Source organism: Lithobates pipiens, unplaced genomic scaffold (assembly GCF_037356315.1).
Source record: "Lithobates pipiens isolate NorthernLeopardFrog02 unplaced genomic scaffold, aLitPip1_a1.2 Scaffold_18, whole genome shotgun sequence".
NCBI classification, from domain to species: Eukaryota; Metazoa; Chordata; class Amphibia; order Anura; family Ranidae; genus Lithobates; species Lithobates pipiens.
In genome coordinates this window covers 521,511,277-521,534,760 of record NW_027507758.1, presented here as the reverse complement: position 1 = coordinate 521,534,760, position 23,484 = coordinate 521,511,277, and the positions used below count along the sequence as shown (strand labels likewise).

The 23,484-nt window shown below is 44.2% G+C and overlaps 1 protein-coding gene across 4 annotated transcripts in view; it reads right to left on the bottom strand.

Moving 5' to 3' along the window:
* The window catches only part of ASAP2 (ArfGAP with SH3 domain, ankyrin repeat and PH domain 2), a 356,358-nt gene that overhangs the window by 78,549 nt on the left and 254,325 nt on the right, over window positions 1-23,484 (bottom strand). For all 4 annotated transcript variants that reach the window (XM_077488750.1, XM_077488749.1, XM_077488751.1 and 1 more), the window contains exon 9: window positions 1,670-1,756. In XM_077488750.1, coding sequence (XP_077344876.1) covers window positions 1,670-1,756 — 87 coding nt within the window. The remainder of the gene's footprint in view (window positions 1-1,669; window positions 1,757-23,484) is intronic.

Here is a 23,484-nt window from a genome sequence, read left to right as displayed (position 1 = left end):
GGCAGGACTCAGCCCCGCCCCCTGGCTCCCGTGTCACTGGATTTGATTGATCAATCCATCCAATGAGAATTCGTGACAGTGGCTGGAGCTGCTGGGCTCATCCTTGACGTTGGAACAATCATGGTTCAGGTAAGAAAAAGGGGGGCTCTGGGGGGGCTGCTGCAGCACAAAAGGGTTTCTTAATGCATAGAACGCATTAAGGTGAAAAACCTTGAGACTTTACAACTCCTTTAACTTTTTTAGTTCGCTCCAGTTACAAGATCCTGCAGCTCCAGCTCCCCTGTGTCAGCGAGTGGTGGCTGCAGGGGAGAGGAGGGAGCATCTATGTTGAGCTCTGCATAACACAGGAGCTGCAGAATCATGAGATCAGACTAAAAAGGACATGTAGGAGGGGGGACATTTTGAAGATTAGTGTTAGGCTTTAATTCCACTTAAAAGTGCTGTGCAGTGTGACTACTCCTAGCGTAATAGTAGTTCTACATTAAAAAAAATACATCACACAGAGGTTGATTTACTAAAATTTGAGAGTGCAAAGTCTGGTGCAGTTATGCATAGAAACCAACCAGCTTCCAGGTTTTATTGTCCGGGCCTTATTGAACAAGCTGAAGTTGGAATATGATTGTCTACCATGCAGAGCTGCTCCAGCTTTTTTACTCTCCAGTTTTAGTAAATAAACCTCTCAGCTTTTAGTAGTTCATCCACGTTTTGAACCTTCATGATAATAAGTAATGTAAGCAAATAATCCTTGCAGCCAAGAAAGTTGTCAAGTAAACTTTAAAGTGGTTGTAAACCTCAGACATGAAATATGAACACTTGTCAATTCTGACAAGTTTTCCTGACACCAAGAGAAAAAAGGTGATGGGGGGGGGGGGGGGGGTGACTTCCATCTGAAAGCCTCAACTCTGTTTCTGTGTGAGAGGAGTGTGTGTCCTTTCCCACTAATCAGAGCTTTCCTCACTGAGCTATACAGCATAATTTCAGCTCTCCATTGCCTGTTTTCTGACAGCTCAGACAAGCTTTATTAATTCTGGACTTTGAATTGGATGTAGAGAAGATAAGACTGCAAAAAAACAGGTAAAACTTATGTAGGAGGATCGGTTTAATTTCTGTGCATCATCTGAGGCCAGTTACTTCACTGGGTACATGTAAGGGTTTACAACCACTTTAAAGTGGAATTCCACCCGTTTTTGTGTTTATTAGAAGTCAGCTACTACACTTTTTGTAGCTGCTGACTTTTAAAAAACACACACGTGCCTGTCCCAAGGTCCAGCTATGCAGCCGCCCAAAGCCTCGCTCCTCTCCCTCTCTTCTCCGCAGTGTCGGCATCACCGGCTGTGACAGCTTGCAGCTTCACAGCCTAGTGCACACTGCGCATGCACGAGCCAAGCTGCACATCCTGAGTGGCTGGGCAATTTTCTGGGCCCTGTGACGTGTCCCAGAAGATTGCTGGGAGGGAGGGGCTACCTAGGCGACCCACAGCAGAAGTGGGAGCAGGTACCTGTGAAAACTAGGTACCCCCTCAAAAAAAAACAAAAAAAAAAACAACATGCCAAATGTGCCATGTCAGGGGGCCAGGGTGCCTTATTGCAGAAGTTCCACTTTTGGGTGGAACTCCGCTTTAAGGCAGTGACAGCTACAATAAGCCCCCATCAGAGTTTCACAAGCTCACCTCCTTCTGCTCCACTTGCAGTGCAGTTTTTAGGATGTCTCTAAGTTGGCTCAGTTGTTTCCTTTCTTCATCCTGGACTTGTTTGATCTGAAAGAAAAGAAATGGAAATGAATTGAAATTCATGTGTAATGAGAAATATTCTATTTTCGGGTTTAGACAAAACAGAGAAAATCCAGTAGCAAGAGAGGATAGAAGAGCATAATTGCCTATTTGTGTACAAAAATAATGACTGCTGTTCAGTCTTTTCCATTAGCTTCATGGAACAAATGATCCAGCGTAAGACCAGCAGAGTCACAAATAAACAGACATTATTATGGGTTAAATGAATAAATAAAGTCGCGCTATGGACAAACAAATCTCCGCTGTGATAGGAATATGTGGTAAAATTAAAAGAAGGAAAAGAAATATGCTGGGTTAGAGCTGCCTGTGCCTGAAGCCCTCACTTCCTTGTTGGGGAGAAGAGGGAAATGAAATGTGAAATAAAAAAGGTATGGCGCTAAACCCTATCAGTGATAAAATGAGTTAACTTATCAAGCCCTAGTGTTTGTTTTTTATATATAAAAAAGGGGAGAGAAAAGAAAAAACTGTTAGTGCTACCGTGCAAAGATATCCTAAAGCAATTTTGTCCAAAGCAAACTATGTGTAGATAATGTGTAAATAATGTGAAATCAACATTCACATTTCATTATAATAAAACAACAAATGAGTGTTAATTGTCCTGTGCGTATCAAGTTATTAAAAACATTCATTAAATGTGCAAAATGGTGAAATTGTTATTAGTATTCGATGATATATTAGTTGAAAACAGATTGTGCAAACATGTGCAAAAAATTGTGCAAAAAGACAACTACAGATCAGAGCAACCAAGGATCAGAAATCATTCAACCAAAAAACCGCATAAAGGCGTTAAATGTGCAGATCAACAATGTTTTCAACCAATAATCGCATGAAGACGCTTCTGAGTCCAATATAAGTCCAAAATTAATATTTGGCTTGATAGTGCTGCCTCTTCGGATTATTGTTGTAATGATTACAAAAAATCAATGGGGGGTATTTGATTCACTTGTGCAAATAGTGTGGACTTTCACTTAGAAAACTTCATCCCCGGTGCGCCACTCTGTGCTATGGTATATAAATGCTCTCACCAGAGTTAATGCCCTCGTGGGGCTAGATGAACCTTCACAATGTAAGCCACTGTGTCGCTCTCTGGCTGCTGCAGGTGCACTGGGTGAAGATTTTGTATTAAAAGCATATGCGTATAGTAAAAACTCCGTTCGTCTCAAACGAGTGCACACAACGTGGCCACGCCCTACGCGTTTCGTCACTACGACGTCCTCTGGAGCGGCCATATTGGTGCACCTTATTGCTTAAATAGGGTGTAGTGCTCCACTACGCCTGCGCTGAACTAAAAATCTTTTGTACATACTAATAAAAGAGGGAATTATTCCAGAGGAAAGTTGTTTGGGGAGACATTAATTTAAAATAAAACTCTATATGGAGGTGCTAAGGAGATCTAACTAGCATCGTCCTATAGGTGGTTGTGATATTGTAACTGTATATTACGTTCAGGGGAACTTTTGGATAGGGGGCAAAATTGCTTTTATCCCTAGCAAAGAAAGGGCATCCCATATCCAAAATGGCGCTGTTAGTTCAGCGCAGGCGTAGTGGAGCACTACACCCTATTTAAGCAATAAGGTGCACCAATATGGCCGCTCCAGAGGACGTCGTAGTGACGAAACGCGTAGGGCGTGGCCACGTTGTGTGCACTCGTTTGAGACGAACAGAGTTTTTACTATACGCATATGCTTTTAATACAAAATCTTCACCCAGTGCACCTGCAGCAGCCAGAGAGCGACACAGTGGCTTACATTGTGAAGGTTCATCTAGCCCCACGAGGGCATTAACTCTGGTGAGAGCATTTATATACCATAGCACAGAGTGGCGCACCGGGGATGAAGTTTTCTAAGTGAAAGTCCACACTATTTGCACAAGTGAATCAAATACCCCCCATTGATTTTTTGTAATCATTACAACAATAATCCGAAGAGGCAGCACTATCAAGCCAAATATTAATTTTGGACTTATATTGGACTCAGAAGCGTCTTCATGCGATTATTGGTTGAAAACATTGTTGATCTGCACATTTAACGCCTTTATGCGGTTTTTTGGTTGAATGATTTCTGATCCTTGGTTGCTCTGATCTGTAGTTGTCTTTTTGCACAATTTTTTGCACATGTTTGCACAATCTGTTTTCAACTAATATATCATCGAATACTAATAACAATTTCACCATTTTGCACATTTAATGAATGTTTTTAATAACTTGATACGCACAGGACAATTAACACTCATTTGTTGTTTTATTATAATGAAATGTGAATGTTGATTTCACATTATTTACACATTATCTACACATAGTTTGCTTTGGACAAAATTGCTTTAGGATATCTTTGCACGGTAGCACTAACAGTTTTTTCTTTTCTCTCCCCTTTTTTATATATAAAAAACAAACACTAGGGCTTGATAAGTTAACTCATTTTATCACTGATAGGGTTTAGCGCCATACCTTTTTTATTTCACATTATTATGGGTTATTAAAGGCATCTTCAGCTTAACAGCTAAACACTCAAAAAAACAAAAAAAAAAACATTTACAGGGATTCTTTCACCTGCCAAAACCCCCCTGTAAAGTAATGCAAGGGCTATTGTGCTCTACTCCTCCACATTGATCTGCAGCTACATCGTGTAACTAATAACAACTAACAGATCCAGGAGCTCTGTAGACTCCCCACTGCCTACTCTTTGGACTAGCAGTGCTTACCATTATATGTCTAGTGATAGCTATCCTGAGTCTCTTTCTTCTCCAATCAAGTACCCTTTGCTTCCTCCCCAAAACAAGCACCCCGATTTAGGACAAAACTTCAACTAGTGTCCAGCAGCTTAATAGTAGCGAAAGGTAGAGGTAAGTGAATTAATTTTTTTTTGTATATATTATTAGTGTGGAGCATAATGTAGACTAGTGGTCTCCAAACTGTGGCCCAGGGGCCAGATGTGTCCCTTTGCTTGCTTTCATCTGGTCCTTGGGGCACTATTTCATCCACTGATACCAACAATGGGGCATGATTCCCCCCACTGACACCAGTAAAGGGAGCACAATTCCTCCCAATAACACCAACGATGAGCTGTGTGAAGTTGGCACCCCATGTTTGTAAAACCTGAATAAAAATATACCATTCGTTTGTGCCGCGTTTGTGCTGATTTGTGCCGCAAAAATTAACGTTTGTGCTGGTTCGGTTTCTGAGATATTAAACATTCAATTTAATGCAAGCCCCGCCCACTTTGCACCCCACGTTGCTGAATTTGAAAAACAAACGCGCCATTTGTTTGTGCCACGTTTGTGCTGGTTTGTGCTGCAAAAATAAACGTTTGTGCCGCTTTGGTTGCAGAGATATTGTGCGTTATATGTTGTGAAACCCCGCCCATTTTGCACCCCATGTTACCGAATTTGAAAATCAAACGCGCCATTCGTTTGTGCCGCGTTTGTGCTGCAAAAATAAACGTTTGTGCCGCTTTGGTTGCAGAGATATTGTGCGTTATATGTTGTGAAACCCCGCCCATTTTGCACCCCACGTTACCGAATTTGAAAAACAAACGCGCCATTCGTTTGTGCCGCGTTTGTGCTGGTTTGTGCTGCAAAAATAAACGTTTGTGCCGCTTTGGTTGCAGAGATATTGTGCGTTATATGTTGTGAAACCCCGCCCATTTTGCACCCCACGTTACCGAATTTGAAAAACAAACGCGCCATTCGTTTGTGCCGCGTTTGTGCTGGTTTGTGCTGCAAAAATAAACGTTTCTGCCGCTTTGGTTGCAGAGATATTGTGCGTTATATGTTGTGAAACCCTGCCCATTTTGCACCCCATGTTACCGAATTTGAAAAACAAACGCGCCATTCTTTTGTGCCACGTTTGTGCTGGTTTGTGCTGCAAAAATAAACGTTTGTGCCGCTTTGGTTGCAGAGATATTGTGCGTTATATGTTGTGAAACCCCGCCCATTTTGCACCCCACGTTACCGAATTTGAAAAACAAACGCGCCATTCGTTTGTGCCGCGTTTGTGCTGGTTTGTGCTGCAAAAATAAACGTTTGTCCCGCTTTGGTTGCAGAGATATTGTGCGTTATATGTTGTGAAACCCCGCCCATTTTGCACCCCATGTTACCGAATTTGAAAAACAAACGCGCCATTCGTTTGTGCCGCATTTGTGCTGGTTTGTGCTGCAAAAATAAACGTATGTGCCGCTTTGGTTGCAGAGATATTGTGCGTTATATGTTGTGAAACCCCGCCCATTTTGCACCCCACGTTACCGAATTTGAAAAACAAACGCGCCATTCGTTTGTGCCGCGTTTGTGCTGGTTTGTGCTGCAAAAATAAACGTTTGTGCCGCTTTGGTTGCGGAGATATTGTGTGTTATATGTTGTGAAACCCCGCCCACTTTGTACCCCATGTTACCGAATTAAAAAAAAAAAAGCGCCATTCGTTTGTGCCGCGTTTGTGCTGGTTTGTGCTGCAAAAATAAACGTTTGTGCGGCTTTGGTTGCGGAGATATTGTGCGTTATATTTTGTGAAACCCCGCCCACTTTACACCCCACATTGCTGAATCTTAAAAACAAACGCGCCATTTGCTTCTGCCAGGTTTTTGCTGGTATAGTTGCAGAGATATTGAGCAGTATATATTGTCAAACCACAACAACTTAGCACCTCGTTATTAAATCATACATACAACTAGATTTATTTGTTAATGGTTTGTGCAGATTTGGTGGATATTATACATGTTTTACTTCATATGCATAGTTTTGCCACCCCCACAGGGATCCCCCCCTTTCCGATTCTCTAGTGCTGAATGGAAGAACAGACAGGGAGGGGGCGGGCACAGATGGCTCTGGCTCTAGTGAGCCAGAGCAGTTGTCAATCAGGCGGCAGGGTGGATCTCGACAGTATTGTCAGGATCTGTACCGGCTGCAGCATTGATCTGCACTGGCAGGATATAGTGGGCAATGGCCCGCCACATGCACATGAGTTTTTTTGTCACAGGAGAACATACTAAATGTCACCTTGTGAACAAAAAGAGAACTAAGGCCAAAAAAAGTTGGGACATAGTTCTCTTTTAACATAAGTTTAAACCAGACGTTAACCAAGCAAAAACATTACTCCAGCAGGAGAGAGAGGTTCGGAGTGGCCATCTACAACTTTCAAGCAAAAAAAATTAAGAACTAAGCTTGCAGGTGGGAGATACAGTGCAGATATTTGATTTGTTCCTCCAAGTGAATCCTCTGTACCACCCTTCATATGTCTCAAAGTAGGGGATATTTCCAGCTGCACATACTCATCAGAAAGAAGTGCAGATGACGGAGGGGCGGAGTTACTACATGGCGCCAAGCAGCAGCGTGATGCTGTGAGCTCCTAGGCATTCCCCCCGAGCGAATAAGCTAAGTGAGCCTGAATTTCCGTGTTAAAGCTGATTTGTGCCCCCACCATGGTAGCTGCTTATCGGTCTGTTACGTGCTGCTATCCACCTGCTACCTACCCAGTTTCTGGATCTCAGCTGGTCAGTCGTCTGTCTCCCCACTGTCCCTGGTTGATCGACCCGCAGTGAGCCATCTACTGGGCGGCAGTGGAGTAGCATGGGTTGTCAGCACCCGGGTCAAGGCAAGTAATTTGCACCCCCTAACCTGCGGACTTTTAGCACTCCCCGAGTCCCTTCAAATACAATAGCAGTGACCTACCTGATTCCTATACTGACCACTACACTAACCTACTTGATTAATTCCTTTACTGACCATTACACACTACACTGACCACTATACTATACTGTCCACTACACTGAGAACTACACTGACCACTATACTATACTGACCACTGTACTATACTAACCACTACACTACACTGACCACTATACTGTCCACTGCACTACACTGTCCACTATACTATACTGTCCTACATTACACTGACCACTACACTGTCCACTATACTGACTACTATACTGTCCACTACACTGACCACTATACTGTCCGCTACACTATACTGACCACTACACTGATCACTACACTATACTGTCCACTACACTGTTCACTAGGGATGAGCTTCGTGTTCGAGTCGAACATACATTCAACTCGAACATCGGCTGTTCGTCCGTTCGGCGAATACCGAATGTTATGGGCTGTTCGCGCCAAATTCGTGTGGCGCTCATGGCCCACAATGCACTGCGCCACCGCAGTGCATTGCTGGCTCATGATTGGCCAAGCATGCACTGTGACCCCGCATGCTTGGCCAATCACAGCGCCGACAGCAAGGAGAGCCATGATTGGCCACAGGCAGGATGCCTGTGGCCAATCATAGCTCAGGCTGTGTAGTACACGCCCCACACTATATAAGGCCGCCAGCGCAGCGGCCTTGTGTAGTGTATTGGCGTCTGTAGGAGTTAGTGGGTGTTCGGTGTTCAACACAGTATACACCGTTTATTATCGGACGGTTTTTCGTTCTTGCTCTTCTGTAGTGGTTGTTGTCTGCATGCCCTGACCGCAGTATACACCATTATATCCACCTATATAGCTAGCTATATTTCTCTTTTTTTAATAGAGCTTGCAGTCAGTTGTAGGAGATTGTGCGTGCTGTCTGCGTGCCCTGACTGCAGTATACACGGTTATATCCACCTATATAGCTAGCTATCTTGCTCTTTTTAAATAAAACTTGCAGTCAGTTATAGGAGATTGTGCGTGCTGTCTGCGTGCTCTGAACGCAGTATACACCGTTATATCCACCTACATAGCTCTTCTCTAATTGAGCCATCTGTAGGAGTTGGTGGGTGTTGTGTGCCTCCAGCACAATATACACTACCCGAATGCTGGTTTTCCCATCTCTCTTCAGGCCATTACCATGTCTGGAAGGCCAACAAGGAGAGGCAGACAGACACGAGCCGATAAAAGAGGGCAAGCAGGCTCTGTGTCTAGAGACAACAGTGCTGGTCGTGGACGCGGTGCATTGTCATCATCAGCACATGGCCATGAGACACGCTTGTCCTTCTTTTCGGCAGCTGGACATGTTAAGCCGCAACATGCCGAAGACTTGGTAGAGTGGATGACCAAGCCCTCTTCATCCTCCTCATCCTCTCTCACCCAGGCTCAGGGTACTAGCAAAGAAGCTGCCAACCCATCGTCTTCCCGCCTCTCAATGTCATCATCAGTGACTCCTTCCCTTGACCCACCACGTCCTCCTGAGGAGTCTCCTGAACTGTTTGAGCACAGTGTTGGGTACATGCTCCAGGAGGATGCACAGTGTTTAGTAGGCACTGATGATGATACTCAGCTAGAGGAAGGCAGTAGCGTGAGCGCAGAGAGAGGGGATGCTCAAGAAGGACAGCAATCTGGCAGTCATGTTCCACAAGCTGCAGCATACTGCCAGGTTTGCTCCAGCGATGAAGAGGGAGGGGATGATGAGGGCACTGACTCCACGTGGGTGCCACATAGGAGGGAGGAGGAGGAGGCACATGTCCAACGAGGCAGGATGCCCTCCGGGGGCCAGCTTAGGGGCAGCACACTGACTGAATCACACCGCAGAGCTCTGCCTGTGCAGGGCGCTGCCTCTGCGCGTTATTCTAAAAGTTCTTTGGTGTGGGCCTTTTTTGAGACGAGTGCATCAGATCGCACCGCTGCTATTTGCAACATATGTCTCAAGCGTATCTCGCGTGGCCAAAACATTAGCCGCTTGGGCACCATATGCTTGACCAGACATATGTTGACCTGCCATGCAGCTCGTTGGCAAGCGTACCTCAAAGACCCACACCAAAGAACAAAGCGGACCTCTCCTTGCTCCTCATCAGCTGGCATCTCCAACCCCACTAGACCTTCAGTCCTCTCTGAAACCTGCTCTGAGAGGAATTAAGGTGTAGAATTAGGTGTGTCACAGCCAAGTGCTTCCGGGCACTCTGCTAGCAGTACACCCACGTCCGATTATAGCAGGCAAATGTCCCTGCCCCAGCTGCTGGACCGTCGAAAGAAGTTCACTCCCAGCCATCCACATGCCCAGCGGTTGAATGCTAGCTTGGCCAAATTGCTAGCACTTCAACTGCTGCCTTTTCAGTTGGTAGACTCTGCCCCCTTCCGTGAGTTTGTACAATGTGCGGTCCCTCAGTGGCAGGTCCCCAAACGACACTTTTTCTCATGGAAGGCGATTCCGGCTCTCTACCGGCATGTGGAAGGCAATGTCCTTGCCTCGCTAGACAGGGCGGTCAGCGGTAAGGTGCATATTACCGCTGACTCATGGTCCAGCAGGCATGGACAGGGACGTTACCTGTCTTTCACGGCCCATTGGGTCACTCTTCTGGCAGCTGGGAAGGATGCAGGACAAGGTGCAGTAGTGTTGGAGGTTGTTCGGCCACCACGCCTCCAAAATGCTACTACTGGTTGTGACACACCTCTCTCCTCCACCCCCTCCTCTTCTTCTTCCTCCATGGCCTCTTCCAGTGCTCGGTCCTCAGAACCAGCGGTGCTCCGTAGGCATTCCAGGGGCTACGCAAGTACGCAGGCAATACGATGCCATGCCGTGCTTGCGCTGGTTTGTTTGGGGGACAGGAGCCACACTGGGGCAGATGTTTTGTCAGCTCTGCAGGGGCAGGCCGAGAGGTGGTTGACGCCACGCCAGCTTAAGCCAGGAATGGTGGTTTTCGACAATGGCACCAACCTCCTCTCCGCCCTCCGACAAGGACAACTGACCCATGTGCCCTGTGTGGCTCACGTCCTTAACCTGGTGGTGCAGCGGTTCTTGGGCAGGTACCCGGGCTTACAGGATGTCCTGAAGCAGGCCAGGAAAGTCTGTGTGCATTTCCGCCGATCATTTAATGCCTGTGCTCGGCTGGCTGAGCTCCAAAAGGAGTTGAACCTGCCCAAGAACCGACTTACATGTGACATGCCCACCAGGTGGAACTCAACGTTGGCCATGCTGCAGTGGCTGCACACGCAGCAGAGGGCCATCAATGAGTACCTGTGCGACTATGGCACCAGGACAGGGTCAGGGTAGCTCGGTTTTTTCTCACCACGCCAGTGGGGCATAAGGGATGCATGCACTGTCCTGTCACCGTTTTAGGAGGCCACAAGGATGGTGAGCAGTGACAGTGCATGCATCAGTGACACTGTACCTCTTGTCCACCTCTTGGAGCATACGCTGCATGGAATAATGGACAGGGCACTTGAGGCAGAACAGAGGCAGGGAGAGGAGGGCTTCCTTGCCTCTCATGGCCCCCTTTATCAGGACAGTGTTCCTGCTGTGCCACCCATCACACAGGAAGAGGATGAGGAGGAGGAGGAGGAGGATGATTGTGTCAGCATGGAGGTGGATGCTGGCACTCAGCATCAGCAGCAGCAGCAGTCTTGTAGGGATGATTTACAGTCCCAAGAAACCCGTGGACTTGTACGTGGCTGGGAGGAGGTAGCTGCAGATCATGTTGTCATTAGTGACCCAGAGGACTCCGGACCGAATGCCTCAGCTACCCTATGCTGCATGGCCTCCCTGATCTTGCAAAGCCTGCGGAAGGATCCTTGTATTCTTCGGATCAAGGAGAGGGACCATTACTGGCTGGCCACTCTCCTTGATCCACGGTACAAGGGTAAGGTTGCCGACCTTATCTTGCCGTCGCAGAGGGAGCAGAGGATGAGACATCTCTGGGAGGCCTTGCAGAAAGGTCTGTGCAACGCGTTCCCAGAGACTGGGAGGTTACAAACTCCTGGTCCTGGACAACGTGTTGCTGAGGCATCGGTCAGAAGGAGCGGTGGAGAAGGTGGCCATCTGACCGATGCGTTCAGACAATTTTTTTAGTCCGCAGCCCCAAGGTATGATCGGTTCCAGCAACCATCGCCAGCGTCTGATTTACATGGTGCAGGAATACCTAGGGGCAAGGTCAGACTTGGACACCTTTCCCACCGAAAATCCTCTGGCTTACTGGGTCTTGAAGATGGATCACTGGCCAGAGCTTGCACAGTATGCAATTGAGCTACTAGCCTGTCCTGCATCCAGCGTTCTTTCGGAACGCACCTTCAGTGCTGCTGGTGGCTTTTTTACCGATCACAGGGTGCGCCTGTCCACCGACTCAGTTGATCGACTGACCTTCATCAAGATGAATCAGTCTTGGATCACCCACAGCTACCAAGCACCTGAAGCTGATGTAACCGAATAATTTTTTTTGAAATATCACATCCCTTCAAGACTACCTATGCTGATGCTGAGTGACTGTCCTGTTATGTTGATTGTCTATCCTCTTCCTCCTCCGCTGATATGTTGGAAGAACATTTTTGGTTCTGGGTGATGTCACCAGCCCAATTTTACAGCCCCTGTTTAACAGGGGCGTTTAATTACAATTTTTGATGCAATGCTTTGCAGCAGGGCTCATTCCTGCACCACAACTAGAGTACATGGGAGAGGTTGCAGTGTCGTGGCACCAGCACCAGTGCCTAAGGCCCAATTTTTCAGCCCCTGTTTAACAGGGGCATGTAATTACAATTCTTGATATAATAGTTCACAGGAGGGCCCGTTCCTGTGCCCACCCAGAGTAACGGTGAGGACTTATAGTGTTGTGGCACCAGCACCACAACCACCAAAGGTCAATTTTTCTACCACTGTTCAACAATGGCATGTAATTACAATTCTTGATATAATCGTTCACAGCAGGGCGCTCCAGCACCCACCAAGAGTCACTTTGAGGGCTTACAATGTTGTGACAACACCAACACCTTGTTCCGCCATTTCTGCAGAGCATATAGGGCAGGCCCCTACTTTCAAACATCCAACTTACAAACATCTCCTACTTGCAAACGGAAGGAGACAACAGCAAGTGAGATGAAAAAAGATGGACGACAAAACAAATTATACAGGGGTGATAACCCTTCCCTATGTTTTCCAAAAAGCTTAAAAATAGATTTTTTGACTGGAGCTACACTTTAAAAATGTACCAGTTGAAAATTACAAACAGATTCTACTTAACACAACAAACCTACACAATCCCTGTCTTGTTTGCATCGCCTGTATACTGCTGTTCTGAGTATATAGGGCCTGGTGTCCCCACATCTTTCCTTTTTGTAATATGGGTACAGGGTTCCCCTTAATATCCGTACAAGATCCAAAGGGCTGGTAATGGGCGGGGGGGCTACCCATGCCATTTTTCTCAATGATTTTCATCCATATTGCCGGAACCAGATATAACATTAAAACCGCAAGCAGTTTTAAATGATGTTATTTCCGTTTAATGTCATTTTGTGCAGGGACTGTTCTAAACACGGGAAACACATGGCACTTCACAGGCATACTACAGACACCCCCCAGGCACGATATTTAAAGGAATATTTCACTTTTTTTTCACTTTAATCGTCATTAAAATCAGTGCTCCCGCCAAAACGGCCATTTTTAAAAACATTTTAGGCATTGACCTATGTCCCCTGGGGCAGGAGCCAGGTCCCCAAACCCTTTTTAGGACAGTATCTTGCATATTAGCCATTAAAATTAGCACTTTTTATTTCAAACGTTTGAGTCCCATAGACTTCAATGGGGTTCTAACGTTCGTACGAATTTGCGGTCCGTTCGAAAGTTCTGATGCGAACCGAACTGGGGGGGTGTTTGGCTCATCCCTAGTTTAAAGCATTTCTGTATGTTACTACAATGATTTTACATTCTGGCTACCCCTGAACAAAGGATGTATACAGTACATAGGGACATCAGTTATTAACACAACTAGTGTTGCCACCTGACCACTATATTAGGTTGATGTGCTAGTATTGCAAAAAAAATAGTTTGTATACACACAGCAAACACACGATCACCTATTCCAAATGTATTATTTTCACTGCAATTGAATACATTGCATAATTATTAATAATAAGTAAAATTAAAGATGTTAAAAATAAATTTACCCTGGATTCCCTGAGCTAGAATGAAACCATCAAGCAAAAAGTTGTTCGAGCTCCAATGCTGCCTTTTCCAGGGTACAGTATGAAGTGCAGTGCTCGGCACAGTGGGAAGAGCTTTACATTAAGGAAACCCAAGCTGAGTATAGGTTCTGTAAGTTCTGTATGTAAGATGTAGTAACAAGGTGTAAAGTCAGTGTGGTTTCACAACATATAACACACAATATCTTCGCAACCAAAGCGGCACAAACGTTTATTTTTGCAGCACAAACCAGCACAAACGCGGCACAAACGAATGGCGCTTTTGTTTTTCAAATTCGGTAACGTGGGGTGTAAAGTGGGCGGGGTTTCACAACATATAACACACAATATCTCTGCAACCAAAGCGGCACAAACGTTTATTTTTGCAGCACAAACCAGCACAAACGCGGCACAAACGAATGGCGCATTTGTTTTTAAAATTCGGTAACATGGGGTGCAGAATGGGCGGGGTTTCACAACATATAACGCACAATATCTCTGAAACCAAAGCGGCACAAACGTTTATTTTTGCAGCACAAACCAGCACAAACGCGGCACAAACGAATGGCGCATTTGTTTTTCAAATTCGGTAACGTGGGGTGCAAAATGGGCGGGGTTTCACAAAATATAACGCACAATATCTCCGCAACCAAAGCAGCACAAACGTTTATTTTTGCAGCACAAACCAGCACAAACGCGGCACAAACGAATGGCGCGTTTGTTTTTCAAATTCGGTAACGTGGGGTGCAAAATGGGCGGGGTTTCACAACATATAACGCACAATATCTCTGCAACCAAAGCGGCACAAACGTTTATTTTTGCAGCACAAACCAGCACAAACGCGGCACAAACGAATGGCGCGTTTGTTTTTCAAATTCGGTAACATGGGGTGCAAAATGGGCGGGGTTTCACAACATATAACGCACAATATCTCTGCAACCAAAGCGGCACAAACGTTTATTTTTGCAGCACAAACCAGCACAAACGCGGCACAAACGAATGGCGTGTTTGTTTTTCAAATTCAGCAACGTGGGGTGCAAAATGGGCGGGGCTTGCATTAAATTGAATGTTTAATATCTCAGAAACCGAACCGGCACAAACGCTAATTTTTGCGGCACAAATCAGCACAAACGCGGCACAAACGAATGGTATATTTTTATTCAGGTTTTACAAACATGGGGTGCCAACTTCACACAGCTCCAACGATGGGGCAAAATTCCTCCCAATGACACCAACGTTGAGGCCCAATGACATCAAAGATGGGGTGCAATTCCTCCTAATGATACCAACAATAGTGCCAAATTCCTCCCAATGATACCAACAATGGGGCACAATTACTCACACTGAAAATAGGGTATTATTCTTTTCCCCACTGACGTCAGGACCTTTTCTACTCCAAATGGCCACAGTCTGCCCCCCCTAAAGTCTGAAAGTCAGCAAACTGGTCCTTTTTTTTAGAAAGTTTGGAGACCCAAGATCTAGCCCAGTAGTTCTCAAACTTTGTGGGACCAAGGCCCAGTAAATTCTTCAAAAACCTTCCATGCCCCCAAAAAATTTCCAATACAAGTATGAAAATGTATTTAACATATATTAAAAAGGAAGCCATGGCTTAAAAAAAAAAAAAAAAAAAAAGTTATAATAATTCAAATAGGCACAATGACAGAATCATTAACATCTGTCTACAATAGATCCATTGTTCAACGAAATCTGTTTAAACATATTTAAAAGGGCTTTGAGACTTACAGTTCGGTCACAATGAATGCGTCTTTGATATTGTGGGACTTCACTTGAAAGCGCACAATTTCTAAGCCGCATGTCAGTGCTACTTCAGGTGCGACTTTAATTAGTAATGCAAGAACTACTTTCAAAATGAACTACTTCCATTGCAGACAATAGGGTGCGACGGTCAAACGATTTGAAACTTGCACTGTTGTGATCGGGGGCTAAAAGTGGTTGTAAACCTCAATTTCATGCTAAGCGCTGTGTCCTCTCTCTCTGGCACTTCATTCCTCTGTTATACCGTAAGCATGAGTCACTTCTAAGAAGTTTTCCCAACACATGAGATACATTTGTGTTGGGAGGGAGGCGGGGAGATACATTTGTGTCAGGAGGGAGGGGGAGGGAGAGCTCAGCACACAACTTGTCTATTCAGAACACAGATCTTCTGCTGTGTGAAGGGGGTGTGTTCCTTTTCTCCAATCAGCTCTCACACAGTGTAACTGCAGCCTCTCCACCCCCTCCCCTCTGCTCCTGACAGAGGAAGAAGGATTTTAACATAATTCTGCCCTTTTGATGGGGTGTAGGGAAGAGATGGCTGCAGATAAACAAGTAAAACATTTGTTGGAGGATTTGTTTGATCTCTGTGTATCATATGAAGCCAGTCACTTAACTCAGTATTTGTGGGGGGTTTACAGCCACTTTAAGGCAAAAAGGGGAAACATTCTACTTTCACTTCTTTTGGGAGGTAGATGAAGAAAAACAGATTGCTGGCCACCCTGGCTGCTGTCCAATTCTCCCTTATGGGTACTTGGGTAGCCATACTCATGGCAGCCTCAAGCTGTACCAAAGAGTGAAAGAGTATACAGTGGCTTACCCATAGGAACAAATGGGGACACAGCATGAATGTATAAAGAGCAGCCAGCCAACTTGCCAGAGAAAAGATCAGTGAATCTGGGAGGAAGAAAAGCATTATCCCAGCTAGGCTAGGAGAGATGCATAAAAGGACAACCTCAATCATTGATGTACCTTTGTTCTTATTGCTATGTATACCTGAGAACTTTATGTGTCCTTTTATGTGACATTTTCTACCATTTATATTTTCTATCAATAAAAACATTGAGATTTAAAAAAAGACAACTTCACCAACGTATGTACTAAAGCTGTGATTACTATGTCTAGGCCATGGTTGCTATGGTGCTATATTGGCAGACTGTGGGTATAAAATTATAAACGTCATGATACTGGTTTAGACTATATTTTTGAATTATTATATATAACATTCTGATGATTATATTTTGGCCACCTATTAGCACTTTTTAGTAAAATGTCACAGTTGCAATGTTGCCTAATAGGCAGACTGTAGACACGCAAAAAAAACCCATTAAAAGCCATGATAAAGTTCTGATTATTAGGACTCCAGCAGTTGAGTCATGATTTTAATTACCACCTTAATCAGCCACAGAACCCGTTTAATTAATATGTGTTTGGTTTTAAAGGGATGAGGCGGCAACCCTACCCTTGAAGCTGTTGCAGGGCACTTGCATTGCAGCCCCATTCATTTGAAAGCAACATGCCGTGGCATATGTACACCCCTGGCCACTGCCTCTGCAAATAAATGGGGTAGTGGTTGATGGAGAAGGTAAAAGTGCGGCTCAACTGCTAGTGTGAACAATCCCATTTTAGAGATAGCCAGTGCAGGATAATTAACACACCCTGGACAAGCTGTGATAACCCCAGCAAGCTGCACCACTCCACACAGATGAGCACTAAAAGCGTGAACACCTCACTTACCTTAAGACCCCTTTCACTCTGAACCACCCCGGGCATCAGTGGTAAAGCGGCTCTTTACCATCGTTTTAGTGGCGCTATTGGGCCCCTAGCAGGACGGTTTCACCCTGCTAGCGGCCGAAAAGGGGTTAAATCCACCCGCAAAACGTCGCTGCAGCGGCGCTTTGCAGGTGGTATAGCAGCGCTGCCCCATTGTTTTCAATGCACTCTAAAGAAGCTGCTGGCAGGACTTTTTCTGACGCCCTGCCAACGTACCGCTCCCTCAGGCTTTCCTATTGGAGTGAATGGAGCCACTGTTTCAGGGCGCTTTGCAGGTGCTATTTTTAACGCTATAGGGCCTGCAAAGCGCCTCAGTGTGAAAGGGGTCTAAATGAACTCCACCTAATGCACATCTTCTACCTCACAGCCGATCCTCCCTTATGCTGCCACACATTACTTATGGCTTAGGGAAAGGCCTGATACCAACAGAATATATGCCAATGTTGTGACTGAGTTGTTATTTTGCCTGAAAGAAATCCATGGGCTGGCAAGAATGAGGTTGTGGTCCAGTGGTTGAGAACTGCTGGTTTCAACACTTCAAAATCTTAAAGAGGATGTAAATCTGATTCATGAAATCTGACCTATGCACATATCTGTAGTGTTTACTTATCTCTCTCCAAAGCCTTAAGTCCCCTGCCTTTCTGCTGCACCGTTCTTCTGTTATCAGCATTTTAACTTCTGACTTCAGGAGATAAAAGCAGCTGGAAATTTGTGTGGGGGAGGAAACTTAGAGACAGATAAGCAGAGGGCTAGTCTATTCACAGCACAGATCTGCATGCTCCTTCATTTGTCTGCCTATGCCAATCAGCTCTCACAGTGTATGCCCAAACTCCCCTCCCCCTGCTGAAACAGGAAGAAAACTTTCTAACAGGATGTGCACTTTCTAAAGAACGTAGAAAGCTGAAGACAGCAGATAAAACGTATATAGGGAGATTTGTTTCATCTCTGTGTATCATCTGAGGCTGTTCACTTCTCTGGGTGTATGTGAGGGTTTACATCCACTTTAAGACTTCAAGTAATTGCTTAAAATGGTTATAAAGGCTGGATAATGCATTTCCTGAATAAAGGTAAAAAATATGTCCCAGCGTTTGTATCGCCCCCTCACCCCACTGTATACTTAACCATCTCAAGCCAGCGCTCTGCCCATCTGCAGTGTCTCTCTCCTCTCTCAGCTCACAGAGGAAGCAGAGGCTGCTGGCAATCAAATCCTGTTAGCAGAGAGAGGATTGAGGCTGAGCCACACTGTGGATTAAGCACACAGCTGCACCCCCATAGGAAGCCGCTTCCCATGGGGGCACACCAAGAACAGGTGGAGCCAAGATCGCTAGTAGTATACTGACTGTGTTGATGGGGGAATGCCTCCTGTGGAGCTATTGTGTTCTCCTTGCCACTGGAAATAATCGCATGAAAAATCTGACATGCTGGTGGTACCAAGTTGATCGATCAATTTGGGTACAATCAGCCTGCCCATACATGGTTCAAATCTCGGCCAGCCCTGCTGAAGCTGCCGAGGTTATAATCATTTATGGCCGACACTACTTGATTTAAAAAAAAAAAACTATGGTGTCCACTCAAAACGAAAATCTATTTTACATGGACTTGAGCTTCATACTGGTTTGCAAGCAATTAAAATTGCCAGCGCAAGACCACTGTAGCGAATTAAACCTTTTAACCTTTAAAACATGTTTAGCAGTTCAGTGATATTACCTAGCGCAGTGTTTCTCAACTCCCGTCCTCAAGGCGCCCCAATAGGTCGTGTTTTCAGGCTCTCCATTATTTTGCACAGGCGATTTGATCAGTTTTATTGCCTTAGTAATTACCACAACCGTTTCATCTGACGGAAATCCTGAAAACATGACCTGTTGGGGCGCCTTGAGGACTGGAGTTGAGAAACACTGACTTAGCCATCATTACTTAATGAAGCAAATGCTGAGTGGATCCCATAAGCAACATCAGCAATTGACTTGAGAACAACATAGGGCTTCTTAGCCACCACTAAAACAAAATAAAAATAAAAACGGTGACATAAATCATAGAAATCTCTGTTGTGTGAACATAGAAATGTGCCTTGAAAAAATAATGGTTTTACTGCAGAAACCAAAAATAAATTGCTAAGAAAAGTCAATGAATTGGCAACATCAGCAAGTACATGGGATTTTCACAGCTGCTTGGAGATGACTTCATTGCTTTTTCTATAAACATACAGTGTAAGCACAGAGCATGTCTGATGATGTGTGATAAGGTGCTGACAACCCATATTCAAGGTTTTCTATCAATCCTTTAGGCTTGCAAACCTCTAAATACAACACCTTTGGTTTATTTTTAAAGATTCAGTATTTGCTTACAAGGGAAAGTGGTGGTGAAAAGCATTGGTGGGCTTTACTGACTGATCTCCCAAAAATACCTGGTTGTTCTAGGCATGAGGAACCCAGGGACACGCATTACTCCCTTCTATCATTTACACTGGGTGCCTGAGTGGCAGTTCCACATGTCACCACTGCCTTGGGGTGCTGGGGTAGGGAGTGTGCACCCTGTGAAAAGTAAAAATAAATTTGCATAGGTAAGGTATGTTGGGTGTTCTTCCTTTGGACTCTGGAGACATTCTACTATTAAGGATATTTAAATTACTACATGTAGCAGTCTCATTCCTCAAAAATACATAAGAAACAAAACCACAAATACGGGAACTATGGCACCACTATAGAGTAACTGCCTTATAAATTGATTATATAGATATTTCATTCTCCAAGGCCTCTCTGGTAGTCCTTGAGGCTTCACTTTATCCTGTTCAGCTGTACAGATTGTATTGCATTTGGCTTTCCATTCCTCTCTGTGATCAATATCTGTGCCATCTATGTATTTTTTATGTCACTTGATATTAAATACCAAACAGTTGTAACCTATTTTCTGAAAATGTCAAATAAAAAGTTTAATACATATCAAAGCATTAATAATAATAATAATAATAATAAAAACAAAAAACCTTCACCCCAAAAAATAAAATAAGCATCAAAAATGTCCTTAAACACCAAAGTGTGCTCACCCCCCCCCCCCCAAATCCCCACGTGGGGAACAGCCTATAAGCAGGCTAATAGTAATGATACTGTATCTGAAAATTATTGGCAGCAGTCAACATAACAAGAGCCTCTACCATGAAGAGCTAGAATATTAGGAAAAAGCAGATTAGGATACTCTGATGGAAATCCTTATCGTATAGATACGAAAGAAGACTCAGAGCAAATGAACAGGCATGATAACACATCTTTGTCTCCAATCATGACACCAATAGAAGCCATTTGTAGTGGTGTTCATAGGTTGGACTTGATGGACTTGTGTCTTTTTTTTTAATCTCACCTACTATGTAACTATAGTACATTCAATGTACAGTTGAGTTCCATATACAAATAGGTACAGATGTCTATTGAGGTTCCAACTCAAAGTGCAATATGCCAATTCCAACTACAGTAAAACCTTGGATTGTGAGCAGAATTCGTTTTGGAAACATGCTTGTAATCCAAAGCATTTGTATATCAAAGCAAAGTTCCCCATAATAAATAATGAAAACTCAGATGATTCGTTCCACAACCATTTATTCATAAGTCCTTCAGTTAATAGTCCATATAAATAGATTATAGCAATGTGATAGGTTGTGCAACCATAAAATGTCCATCCACAAATGGCAGCCTTCACAAGGGGATTAGAAGCAAAGTCCAGCAGGAGCTACAGAGTATAAAAGAGAAGGCACCTCTAAGTGTAGCAATAAGGTTACATTTAATGAATGTCCAAAATTTAGCAATTCACATTGTTTATGATTAAAACAGGCACATCCAAGTATGCAGGCATCCGGGGTAAAGCTACCCACATAGACCGTCCTCCACACCGCCATCGCTGTCAGTCTGCAATCGTGACCAGGAGGACTACCCTGCAGTAGAGCGATCTGAAAGCGAGACTTGACGTGCTCGATGGAATGCAGCGGGGAAGGGATGACGATGGCGGTGCGAAGGATGGACTATGTGGACAGCTTTACCCCAGATGCCTGCATACTTAGATGTGCCTGCTTTAATCATCAGCCATGTGAGTTGCTAAATGTTGTACCTTCATTAAATGCAGCCATATTGCTACACTTAGAGGTACCCTTCTCTTTTATACTCAGTTGGGATGTGATGCTACTCTTAAATCAAGACATCAGTTGTTTATCAAGTCAAAATGTATTACATAGTTACATAGTAGGTGAGGTTGAAAAAATACAAGTCCATCATGTGTGTGATTTTATGTCAGTATTACATTGTAGAGGTCGACCGATATATCGGCCGGCCGATATATCGGCCGATATTTGCCGTTTTTTAATTAATCGGCATCGGCCGATTGTGCTGGTAAAAAGCCGATATAGAACTGCAGCGGGACTTTGAAATGACTTCTGTATAGAAGTCAGTGTAAGTTGCCATAGAAACGTCTTCCTCCTCTCTGGGCAGGCTGCCAAGAAAAGAACAAAATGATACAATGTTTACACTTGAATGAATGAAGTCATTTCTGTGTGTAGAAGTTCTCAGTTTAACCATTTAAAGACTAAATCTTTTCTGACACTTGTTGCTTACAAGTAAAAATCCAATATTTTCTGCCAGAAAATCACTTAGACCCCCCAAAAATTATATATATTTTTTTTAGCAGAGATCCTAGGGAATAAAATAGCGGTTGTTGCAATATTTTATGTCACACGGCATTTGCACAGAGGTCTTTCAAATGCATTTTTTGGGGGAAAAAATACACTATTTAAAAAATAAAAATAATATAAAAACAGTAAAGTTAGCCCATTTTTTTTTTTTTGTCCAAAAGTTTTGACTACCTGTTTTTATTTAATACATAGGTTTTTTTTTTTTATCTAAATCATACATACAAGTAAACTGATTGGAGGTTTGTTTTGTTTAATAAATGTTTAAATGTAAGAAATTTTCTGTATCGCCTATGAAGGCTGCTTTCACACTGGAGCGGGCAGGCGTTGATGGTAAAACGCAAGTTTTAGCGGCTCTTTACCATCATTTTAGCGGTGCTATTTGGCTGCTAGTGGGGCACATATAACCCAGCTAGCGGCCAAGGAAGAGGTTAAATGCGCCCATGAAGCACTGCTGCCAAATCCCATTGCATGCGCTTCGGCAGTGGTGCCCATTCATATCAATGGGCAGGAGTGGTGGAGGAGCGGTATACACCACTCCAAACGTGCTGCTTGCGGGACTTTTTTTTTTTAAGATCCTGCCAGCGCATCGCCTCAGTGTGAAAGCACTCTGTCTTTCACACAGACTGCAGGGGAGCCGTTTTGCAGGCACTTTACAGGCGCTATTTTTAGCCCAAAAGCTCCTGAAAAACGCCCAGTGGGAAAGGTGTGTTAGATCAAGAGGGATTAAAAAAAAAAATAATAATATATAAAAAAAAAGGAAAAAAATAAAGAAATAAAATAAAATCGGCCTAACATATCGGCCCAAAAAAATCGGCATCATATATCGGCTATCGGCCGCCATGATTTCTAAATATCGGCATTGGCATCGGCCAGAGAAAAACCCATATCGGTCGACCTCTATTACATTGTATATCCCTGTAACCTTGTGGTTGTTCAGGTGCTTATCTAATAGTTTCTTGAAACTATCGATGTCCCCCTGCTGAAACCACCTCCTGTGGAAGGGAATTCCACATCCCTGCTGCTCTTACAGTAAAGAAACCTTTACGTAGTTTAAGGTTAAACCTCTTTTCTTCTAATTTTAATGAGTGGCAACGTGTTTTATTAAACTCCTTTCCGCAGAAAAGTTTTATCCCTATTGTGGGGTCACCAGTACGGCATTTGTGAATTGAACTCATATCCCCTCTCAATCGCTTCTTCTCCAGAGACAATAAGTTCAGTGCTCGTAACCTTTCCTCATAACTAATATCCTCCAGTCCCTTTATTAGTTTTGTTGCACTTCTTTGTACTCGCTCCATTTCCAGCACATCCTTCCCGAGGACTGGTGCCCAGAACTGGACAACATACTCTAGGTGCGGCCGGACCAGAGTCTTGTAGAGTGGGAGAATTACCACTTTATCTCTTGAATTATTCCCCTTTTTAATGCATGGCAATATTCTGTTTGCTTTATTAGCAGAAGCTTGGCATTGCATGCCATTGCTGAGCCTATCTACTAGAAGCCACAGGGCCTTTTCCATCCTTGATTTCCCCAGTGGTTCTCTCCCCCCCCCCCAGTGAGTAGATTGCATTCATATTTTTGCCACCAAAATGCATTATTTTACATTTTTCCACATTAAACCCCATTAATTTGTTTAGATCT